We start from the raw sequence: 12,175 nt of genomic DNA, 5'->3' as shown, positions 1-12,175 counted from the left end.
GATTTAAAAAAAAAAAACTATTGTCATTGGGGTTTATTTCTGAGAAATGTTTATTTAAACAGAAAAATGTGTCAACATGTGAGAGTGGAACATGAAAACAGTGAGGACTTTTTTCAGAACACCACTGACACAAACATACAGGCAACTAGAGGCTTTCTTTGACCTGACATGCACTTCCTCTTTGTCTTCTAAAACCCTACTTTACCCTCCCTTGTACACTTTCTGCTGTCCAAACATTATTCATCAGCACTCTGTATTTGTGTGAACTCTCTCACCCTCTCAACCTTTAAATGTACACATACGGGCAGCATTAAGTCAGCCGAGAGAGAGAGAGTGTGTGTGTGTGTGTGTGTGTTTGACACCAACCTAGTTTTGGCTTTTCTGCTGGTGGAGGCAGAGGAGCCAGCAGAGTCTTCAGACACGGAGCGCTGGAAGAGCGGGGACAGAGGCCTCTCATCTCTGGGGCTGAGATCCAGTGGCTCAAGAAAATCATCATCCGTTTCTGGCTCCACCACATCTATGAATTCAAACAAGACATTCACAATTTTAATATCATTTACACTAGGGGTGTGCAATATAAGATTGACATTAGATTAGATTGTGAATGGTTACAATGTCCATGATCTGCCATCATGAAGAGATCATTGGTATTGTGTTACAGTGCATTCTATCAGTTGCAGTTCTATGGCTTTTTTTAATGATTATTTTTGTTTTTGATTAATATTTCTATTGCAGTTACATGGCTGCAGTTCTTTGGCACCATAAAAGTTGATTGTTTGCATGCATTTAAAGCCTTTCCAGTTTAAACACATTTTTACCCTCACAATGTTTTGTCATACAGTTTTCTGAGTATGAAGCCCAAAGCGTGCAGACAGTCAGCGGTTATGCGGAGTGTGAATACTGCACTTCTCTTTTATTTCTTATTGTGCCTAAACTTCCAAATACACACAAGGTTTACATAAACAGTCTTAAAGTGAATATAAACTGTCGGAAGACAATCAGATGCTTGTCAGAATTTTGTGACAGCAGCCTAATAAACTGATGTCTATGTTATTATTTTGAATCAAAAATGTAAGTAAAACAGAAAATCACTCACTGCTCTAGGCTGAAGAACTTTTGTGGATTTAATAAGATCAATGCATATTTAATTAACACAGTGAAGACCATGTAGTGTTTTATTTTTACATTTGTTTATTCCATTTCTTGAATGTTGCAGTTACACAGACCCACCTGTACTGTACTTGAAAATATTTGTATCTTTCTTATTTGGTATGCATTTTATTGTTTGTAATTTGCATCTTAAAATACTTAAAGGTGTCCTACTATTCCCCTTTTAACAAGGTGCAACCTAAGTCTTAGGTGTCCACAGAATGAGGTTTTTGCCTAAAAAGACCCCACAGATCATTTATTATGTCATGCTGTAAATTCCCCTTTTTGGCTGGAGGCTAAAATATACTGCATTATTTGTGTCTCTTTAAATGCAACAAGCTGCTACACCCCACCACCATTTCCTGAAAAGGCTATGCCTTGACAGCTCATGCCTGGGCTACTATGACAGCAACAAACAAAACATCTGTTTGTTTATGATTACCATCTCTAGCTGTGTCCGAAACGGCTCCCTATCCTCTACAATCAGGTGTCAGTCATTTTGTAGTGCTGTCCAAATTCGGAACGAACACTTAATTCCCTACATTCGTTCAATACTTTATACCCACAATGCACTCCGATATCGAGTGTACAACCGATGATACTATTTGCTGAAAGATGCACAATACACAATCTTTTTGGATTTATTTAAATGTGGGATATTGTGATGTATACATTCCTGGAAGAAAACTCTTATGCCTAGTTCACACTACAGGATTTTAAGCCCAATTTAAACCAGGTCTAACTGTGATTGGGTGAAATTGAAAATCTTTATCCACTCCTTATAGTCTGCTGGTCCGCATCGCTTTGATCCAATATACATTTATCCACGTAAAGTGTCTTTCTAGAAAACAAAACCTTTTCTTACAACCTTGCGTCAATTCTTCTGATGCATCATGAAATGCTGTAACCGGTGCATTAGAGCTAACATTAGCATCAAGCTAAGGCTTTTTTATCAAATTAATAATAAGCTTTTCCTCAAATCTCACTTCAAACCAGCATTGAGTGTTTGTAATAACTTATGATTGTAATCTAATGTGGATTTTGGTCATACAATGATGTTGAAGTAAGTTATTTGTAGTTTATATACTAGGGTGATGCATCCTGGCCAGGATTTCTATATTGCCTAAAATATCTAGGATTTGGCTTTGTGTGCATGTGCAGACGGATCGGTGTATGACGTCGGTTCCTTATGTTTTTCGAAACGCTCTCTAGGTACTTTGAATCAAAGCAATATAGAAATCCTGGCCAGGACGCGTACGGGAGAAATGGCACGTATGGTCATATACTAAGCTATTAATTACACCAGCTTGGCATTTCTCGTGTAAACATTCTTTATTGTTATGAAAATACCCTAAATCTAATGACCATAACATACAAATCATATACTATCATAATATATAAACATGAAATCAAAACAGGCCCTTATATTTGATTATTATTTGACCCTGTTTTTGTTTTTCCCATCGCTAAATTTTTTTGAAAAACAATCAGAAAATTTATAAAAATGTTGAAAATTTGTTCTTCTAAAACCAATTTTTTTGCTAACTTAACCAAGGTCACACTCTGGATTTTATAAAACAACAACAATGCACGGGTTTTTAATGTTTAAAACCCACTCCCTAGGTTTACTTGGATCAGATGTCTGAAATAAACTAGTACTGAAGGACAGAGAGGAGCTCACACAGTCTTAGACAAAAATCTGGATTTGATCAATTACAGACAATGTACAAATACACTATGAATCATATTCAAAACTCAACACAAAAAATGATTATCAATAAGTGTTCCTACATTACCAGAAACACAAGCTGGTTTCTGGGAAACATTTTTATACGCCCACTGGATTGGTGGAAACAGTAGTATGAGTGAAGAATGCTGTCTAACAGCACTGTGATGTTCGTGTAGAGATGTCATCTGCCGGTGCTACATTAATGCAGTATAAGAAGAGCGGGCAGACAATGTACAATGATCCGTGAGGAAGACAAGGAATAGTCTATTAGACAGCAGTACTCAACTGTTTGCGCTTTTATAACTCTAATTGTGATTTTGTGAAATTGTATGAAAAAAGTGACCTAGACAGTCTTTAGACAGTAAATGACAAATTAAAAAAAAAAAAAATTTTTTTTTTTTTTTGGCAAATAATTTCCCTAATTCTGGTGAATTCTGGTGAAGAGTCAACCAATACAAAACTCAGCAATTGTACATTAATCTTATTCCCCACAGATTATATCAATCAAGAATACTGCACTACCATTCAAATGTTAGGGGTCAGTAACTTGTTTTTTTCTATTTTAATATATTTTTCAAATACAAAACATTCAGTGGCCTTTCAGAAATCATACTAATTTGCTGATTTGGGGCTTAAGAAACATTCTTATTGTACACACACATAAACATATAAATATACATTATACAACAGCATCGTGAAGGACTCCACCCATCCCTCCCACAGTCTCTTCCAGCTCCTACCATCAGGAAGACGGTACCGGAGCATCAGAGCCCGCTCCGCCAGACTGCTCAACAGCTTTTTTCCCCAGGCTGTGAGAGCCCTGAACTCAAACCACCCCGCCCCCCTCTGAAACCCCATGCAAACCCCTACCTCCTGAAACATGGACCACCCCCCACCCCAAACACCCCCCCAACCTTACCACACCAAAGAAAAAAAACTGTATGAAACTTTGTGCAATTGGAAGTGTGCTACACACAGGTGAGTGGGCCTGTACAAACCACCTGTAGTAACACACTCTGCTCTATGTGCACTATGGACACTTACACACACTGCTGCGTGTACACAATCCCACAAAATACTCGGCAATATATGTATGTTTACATGCTCATGCACTACAAATCATCCTGCACTGTTCCCCAACCAGCTGCTTGACTCAAAATGTTTCTCTTTGCACATGTACAGTATTTGTGTGAAGCATTTGTATAGTTTGTATTTTTTATCTTTTATTTGTTTTAGTTTCTTTAGGGTAAATACCTATATATAATATACTTATAGTTAAATCTGTCAGTAGGTTAGTTGTGTATAGGTTTATAGTGTTTTTTACTTCATTGTCGTATGTCTGTATTTATGTAACACCGTGGTCCTGCGAGGCACGACATTTCGTTCCACTGTATGACCCCACATGTAGCGGAATGACAATAAAGCTCAACTTGACTTGACAAATGTATATATATGACGATTTATCCAGTTCTATATGATTTCTCCAGTTCAAAACAACGAGGAACAAAATATTTAATATACAATTAATAATAATTTTTTGTTGGGGCAGTCGTGGCCTAATGGATAGAGAGTTGGAATTGTAACCCGAAGGTCGTGGGTTTGAGTCTCAGGTCTGGCAGGGATTGTAGGTGGGGGAGTGAATAACCAACACTCTCTCCACCCTCAATACCATGACTGAGGTGAGAGCCTTGAGCAAGGCACTGAACCCCCAACTGCTCCCCGGGCGCCGCAGCGTTGGCTGCCCACTGCTCCGGGTGTATGTTCACTACTGAGTGTACACTTGGATGGGTTAAATGCAGAGCACACATTTCACTGCTGGTTATACTCTGTATAATTGTGTATGTGACAAATAAAAACAAACAAACAAACAAACAAATATTTTTAAGTAGAAAGTATGATATTATGCTTCAGAATGTGGCAAAGTAAACATTTCTCAAAATAAAAATACTCTTGACAAAGTACAGATACCTAAAAAATGTACTTAAGTACAGTAATGAAGTAAACAGTCCACCTCTGTCAAAAACAAATGAACGGTACTGACCCCAAATTTCTGAATGGCAAAGTATACCATACTGCATCTCAAAATTCTCTTTTCTCTCCCCTGTGGATAGTGACACTTTGTTCTCTTGGAGAACAATACAAAAAAAAACACAAATACGCTGTGTCACAAAAAGTCATTACAATGGGAGCCGTGGCCTTTAGATCAACCTTTAAAGGGAGGAAAATGGCTCATCTCATGGCAGACTTGCCCACACAGCACTTGTTAAAACGATGTTTCCAAAGACAGAACATTGTTTTTCCATTGTTCAAAAGAGCATTAATGTCATAAGAAACCGGGACCACGGCGGGCGGAAGGGGGGGTTGGATTAGGTGTGTGCCAAAGCTTGATGTACATTACTATAGAAGATGAAAACATATCAATGTGACATGAAGAATGACTACAACTGAATAAGTCATTTTCCCACCATGCACAACCTAAAACACAAATTTAGCTCAATTGTGCCATTAAAAACATCCAAGGATTTTTTTTTTGGCAAAAAAAAAAAAGGCTTAGTCCTTCAAAATGTTTACAGATATAGCTATATAGGGAAACAACATTTATCTATATACACTATATTGCCAAAAGTATTGGGTCACCCCCTTCTAATGAACAGGTTTGACTACTTTAGCAATTTCCATGAGTACAAATCTTAATGTTTAAGCATATAATGATATTCTAGGGAATTGTGTGCTAATTTTATTGCAACAGTTTGGACAGGGCCCTTTTCTAGTCTAACATGACAGTGCCTCTGTGTATAAAGCAAGGTACAAAAATAAATAGATGATTGTGGACTTCAGGAGAAACCCCCCTGCTCTCCCCCCACTCACCATCATGAACAGCACTGTGACTGCAGTGGAGTCATTCAGATTCCTGGGCAGCACCATCTCTCAGGACCTGAAGTGGGATATTCACATTGACTCCATTGTCAGAAAGGCCCAGCAGAGGTTGTACTTTCTTCACCAGCTGAGGAAGTTCAACCTGCCACAGGAGCTGCTGAAACAGTTCTACTCCGCCATCATTGAATCCATCCTCTGCACCTCAATAACTGTCTGGTTCAGCTCAGCTACCAAATCTGACCTCAGAAGACTACGGAGGGTAGTCCGTACTGCTGAGGGAATCATTGGTACAACCCTCCCCACTCTCCATGAGCTGTACTTATCCAGAGTGAGCAAAAGGGCTGGTAAAATCACTCTGGACCCCTCACATCCAGCACACTCCCTCTTTGAACTGTACAGAGCTCTGAGCATCAGAACGACCAGGCACAGGAACAGTTTCTTCCCTCAGGCAATCCATCTCATGAACACTTGACAATAAATGTGGAACACAAAACTATAACACATTATCCATTCACCACACTCACTTATTTTATTTCTATTTTTCTCATTTCTAATTTGCACATACTTGACCTGTACATACATAGTTGTCTATATTATATATTGCGTTTTTGCTGCTTTGTACATTGCCTATTGGGATATTTGTATATTATTCTTTTATTATCTGTGTCCTGTTGCTGTCTTTCTGTTGCACTATGGAGCTTCTGTCACTAAAACAAATTCCTTGTATGTGTAAACATACTTGGCCAATAAAGTTCATTCTCATTCTGATAATATTTTACAATACAACTGTTTTTATTGGATTTATTTATTTTTTTAATCAAATAAATGCCACCTTGGTGAGCACAAGAGATAGACAGAACTTCTTCAGACGTTTAGGACAGTGTGTCATTATTTTACCTTTTTATTCACATTAGTACATTTTATCAAAAGGGGAAGAGAGAGAATGATGTAAAATTTACAACAATTAATAAATCGAAGCTTGGGGCTTTGGGATGAGACAAAAAAAGTCTTACAAAAATACATTCCGTACGAAGTATTTTAGTGCTGCTTCTTACTGTCTAGACACAAAACTACGTCGCTACAGCTTAATCAAAACAGGCCTTTGTTACTAGAGAAAGAAAGAAATTAAATCAAGCAATAATTCTGTTCAACCATGTTCACTCTTAGACAACCCTACAGCCCAGAGCAGGAATACTCTAGGTGTAATGATTAGCAGGAAATGACTGTTCTCGTTGAAGATTTCATGTGTCATGTGTCATGATCATGATAGAGTCTAGCTTGGAGAAGGGTCACAGTTTAGACCACCCTCATACTAGGAAGAGCAGGAAACACTAATGTGCTAATGTCACAAATTAATGGAGTGCACAAAAATAGAGATGGTCATGATGACGGATACCGCAAAAATAGTAGCCTCAGCCTCGGACAACGCAAACATGGAACTTTCACAGACTGCTTAATGCATACTGCATGCAAAACTGACAAGAGCTGAATCAAATCTGAAGCCCATAAACCTATTAAATAAAGCCTTTTATTTAGCTAAGAATTGTGATTTTGTGTTGTTTTTTATTCCTTACATTATAATTAAATAATTTGTGGTCTTATTATAACTATTATAACAAAAGTAGAAACTAGTTGAAATTCTTAATCCATTGAGAAAGTTTAAAACTGAAGATTTAGCTTTGCATTACACAAAAAAAAAAAAATACAAAATATATATTTCAAATGGTACTAATATTTTTCACAACATTACTGTTGTTAACGTTTTATTTTATTGACTAAAAAATTAATAATAATAATAATTTACTGTTGACAATTGGACAATTTACGTCGGTCAGTGGACCAGAGTCTGTCGATATCTAAAAGTCCAGTTTGCAAGACTAAGTAAGTTGCATATTTAGACATTACACATGGATACCCAGAAAAGAGAGGTCATGTCCCATAATGCCTTTAGCCTGGGGTGGGATAACAGCTACAGTAGTCTTCACGGATGTGGCTAAGATCGGAAGATAAGACGCTGTGACCAGAACGAGTTTGTGAAAAACTGCAGCAGTGACTCCTAAAGTGCTTTTATGATGTTTACGCTCTCAGCCACAGATGGAGTCGGACAGCAGATAAAACAGCACAAGCTTCAGGTGAGAGGCAAGCTGTGTACCAGAATAAAGAGTGCTTGTGTACTAAAAGCAATGAAGATGTTAAAAGCCTTTTGTGAGCGTTAATCATCTGCCATCTCACTGACTAACACCACAGAATATAACTGAAAAGTGCAAAAGGGCAGGAGGGGGATGGGATTTGCTCTTTTTTTTATTATTAATTAGTGTGACAAAAAAAGATAGTGACAAACTTGCATAGGGAATTAAGGAAAATAACAGGTCTTATTTCTGCTCACACAAGATTCCCCTAGAATAACATAATACCAACAGTCTGCAATCAGTATTTGGTAAATAAATGAGAGAACATCAGTTAATGCACCACAGAACATCTATCAAGTTGTACCATCAACCTCACACCAAAACGCATGAATGTGACACCAAACAGTGACACATACCACAAGACACATACCAAACTATATACTACCGTCATAGAAAAAAGGAAAAAACAAACAAATCCCAGAAACAGTTTTGAATGTATTTTTGATTACTGCCATATGAACAACCTCTAAGTTATTCCATTTATTCAAGTCTCACACAGTACTGACATACACAAACATGACTCATGATTTCAAGACCAATTTGTGAGTCTGTTGTAAATTGGACTACAATGGTAACCCAGGGAGGACAATGTGACGATGCGATTTACACTTGGTATTTTGCATTTGTCAATCGGATCACAAGTGGACAAGAGAGACACATTCCCATTTGCACATGGTGTTTTAATCCGCCTCTTTTGTCTGTTTTTGACCACTTTCCTGTTTTTTCTTTGAGGGGAGGGTCTGTGAATGTACTGTATATATGCTTTTTCTGATCTTTCAATCTAATATTGCTGAATAAGCTCATGCAATTTACATATGAATGCAAAAGGAGACAGAAAATAATATGAAGAGCAGCAGCTATAGTTTCTTGCTATGTGGGTTTGTGTTAGAATCAGGACTGGTAAGAGACATTGTGCTTTTGACATTTTCACTTTACACCTACAAACTAAATATAAATCCATCTGGCTAGCGCACTTACAACATGTCCTATAATGTTTAAACAATTAGGTCAGTAGGCAAAGAGGAAGTGGTATTTTGTGGCTGTTCGAATGTATTTGACCACATGAGCATCTACACTATGAAAGCAATCCAGTTGAATGCGTTTTTAACTACCTCTGGAAGTGATCGAAAGTGGACAAAATCAAAACATTTCAGACCATGTATTTAGAGTTGTCCACTTGTTATCGGATTGACAAAAATGTATCTTAAAAAAAGGGCTTGTGTTGGTTTCTTTTGTTGTTTTTTTCAGTTCCAAGTCATTTTATCTCAGCCAGGGCTCAACACTAAAGATGGTCCAGGAAGAATGTGAAAGGTTCAAGCCAGTTAACCCTTAAACACCAAGAACAATTTTGGGGCATCTGACAAGCCTGTACTTTTCTTTGTTTATTTTTTCAGACATATTCTAGCATCTGCCATATGTGACCCTGGACCACAAAACCGGTCTTAAGTCGCTGGGGTATATTTGTAGCAACAGCCAAAAATACACTTGTATGGGTCAAAATTATCAATTTTTTTTTAATGCCAAAAATCACAGGATATTACGTAACGATAGAAGGTATTTTGTAAATTTCTTGCCATAAATGTATCAAAACTTAATTTTTGATTAAAAATATGCATTGCTAAGAACTTCATTTGGACAACTTTAAAGGCGATTTTCTCAATACTTAAATTTTCTGCACCAGACTCTAGATTTTCAAACCATCCTAATAAACCATACATCAATGGAACGCTTATTTATTCAGCTTTCAGATGATGTATGAATCTCAGTTTTGGAAAATTTACACTTAAGACTGGTTTTGTGCTCCAGGGTCACATATATCATAAACAGGAGGACTTGAAGTTTCAGTTTAGCTAATTTAAAGTCCCAATTTTCCCTTTGTTTTCTCTAAGAATTAATGAATTTTAAGAAAAACGCAAGCAATAATTGGGTGTTTTTTTTTTTACTGTGTGTACTCAAACAGAAACTCCTTCTGTTGTATCTGGTCAAGTTGTATTTACACTTCCAAATAAAAAATGTTCTATATGACATTCCCCAAGCAAGTTATAGCCATTTATTACAATATTGTTATAGGTGCTTTTCAATGAAAAACAGGTCTATTTACTTTACTAGCAATATAGATGTGTCCAAAAACATGTAGGGAGTAAAGCAAATGGAAACCATGTTATATAACAGTAATAACAAAATATACAGAGTGCAACAGAAAAAAAAATAGTGCAAATGTTCTTTATGAACTATATAAGTATTATTTAAATAATATAACAGTCAAATGGATCGATCTGCTGGCTGCACTCTGTGTCAGAATTGACTGGACATCATCTAGCGACACAAAGACTTAAATTCCAGTGCTTTATCCGATTTGTACTGCTTTTTCATCCTTCATTTTTCATCCTTTTATGCCAAAGTGCTCTGCCCTGTGTTTTTCTGGGCTTTTTCAGAGAGTGCTCTCATGCAAATGTGTTATTGTGTGTTTGTTTTCATGCACGCACGACACTCTTTACTTTCACTTTGCGTTTGCTCAAATTTCCAACGAAACTTGCTAAACAATGTTTCAAAAGTTCAAAACCTATGTTTATTGGTTGAATGTCACAGAACCAATCTGGGCACGGGGGTGGGACTAAGCGTCAACAATCGCTCCTGTTTGGCTCAGAGGAACGAAATGCATTGGCTTCTTCTGACGAATCAATGTTATCAAAATATGATGACGTAATCACGTACGCTACGGAGCCTCTGACTATGAGAATATGACAAATGCGATATCTCCGAAAAGTGGAGAATCTCTGCTTTACGACACTTTTTAAGCATTTATATAGGATTAGCAGTTCAAAAGTTATTAAACATTTAAGAACAATAGTTATTTTTAGCCAGGGGGCGGCTGTCTCCGTCTTTAAGGGTTAACAGGATTTGAAAAAAAAAAAAAAAAAAAAAAGCATTTTTAGTCATTTGCAAACTTAAACATTTGTTTTTGTGTGGTGTATGTAATTTAAAAAAAATGGAACAAAACTATTTCAGACTTCAAATTCACAACTCATATTCCTTTCACTATAGTATTGTAGATACAGAACTGCCACGGCAAAATCAGAAGAAAAAAAAATCTCACCCATCTCCAATGCGATGTCAATGTTTGGAGTTGGTGTGACATCAGTGGCATCCATGCTGTCCTCATCATCGGCCTGTGTACGACCTCGACTACGAGACCTACAACACAAACAAGACAATATTGCTAATATTCCTCAATAGCTGAACAATATTGTTCTTCAAACTCACACAACAGTCATTTCTATAGCTTGAACTGTTTTTAGATCAGTGTGCAGAGTAGAAACTAAGAGAACAGCAAACCTGTGAGTCTTAACCAGCTCATCTAACTAGTAAATTGTTCTTTTGATAGGATCAAGGTTTAAAAAAAATTAAAAATAAAACTTTTGTGAATGTGCAGTATTTGGCAGTGGGTTTAAACAGCATCATCTCTTTCAAACAAGCACTTCTACTTCAAAAAGTCAGAAACTGGGTTATCGTGCTGTACAGACTCTCACAGGATGAGTGCTGATATATGGGTTAGTGATCTTCATGACAGTACGGGTCAGTGTTTGAGTCTCCACCCTTCCCCCACCAGCACTAACCAGCATGTCAACACACATCTAGCAGCCAATGGAGGCTCAGTGTGGCCTGCAGCAAGCGCTCGGCTGCTCGTCACTATGGTTACAAAATCTAGTTCCCTACAACAGACACGACCAAAAAAACAACCATCTACACATCGCACACTGAACATGCAAGCTCTATGGAGATGTGTTAGACCGGATTTGAGCAGATGAACATGAACCTTAAAGTGTCTAAAAAGTCTGTTCAATGGGTGCTGTCGTCTTTTTACAGTAGATGTCAAATTCACTTTACGTTTAACGGCATTAGCATACCATGTCTTGTATACTATAATAAACATTTATTTCAACTAGAATTGTTTCCAAAAAAATAACAACAGCATTTTCATGTTTTACACACCAGAGCCGTGTTGCTGTTGCATCATGACGCTCTTGTTGCTACTGAGGTTTTGTAAGCAGTGTATGAGAATCAACACACAACACATTGTAAAATTAGCTCCTTGAATTTATTACATCATGTACACACTGCTAAAAGCACACTTTAAAAAAAAAAAAAACGGAAAGAGAGAAAGTTGGGATGGCACATATGTTCTTTAGATAGATTACACATGGCCATGGCTATCTCTACATCAATCATT

At 37.2% G+C, this 12,175-nt stretch overlaps 1 protein-coding gene across 5 annotated transcripts in view; it reads right to left on the bottom strand.

Moving 5' to 3' along the window:
• The window catches only part of LOC306863589 (histone-lysine N-methyltransferase 2C-like), a 150,581-nt gene that overhangs the window by 97,603 nt on the left and 40,803 nt on the right, over positions 1–12,175 (bottom strand). For all 5 annotated transcript variants that reach the window (XM_079407012.1, XM_079407014.1, XM_079407013.1 and 2 more), the window contains exons 3-4: positions 11,042–11,139; positions 367–517 (exon numbers count right to left, since the gene is read on the bottom strand). In XM_079407012.1, coding sequence (XP_079263138.1) covers positions 367–517; positions 11,042–11,139 — 249 coding nt within the window. The remainder of the gene's footprint in view (positions 1–366; positions 518–11,041; positions 11,140–12,175) is intronic.

Source organism: Barbus barbus (genome assembly GCF_936440315.1).
Source record: "Barbus barbus genome assembly, chromosome: 44".
Classification (NCBI taxonomy): domain Eukaryota; kingdom Metazoa; phylum Chordata; class Actinopteri; order Cypriniformes; family Cyprinidae; genus Barbus; species Barbus barbus.
This window is presented reverse-complemented; position numbering and strand designations above follow the sequence as displayed.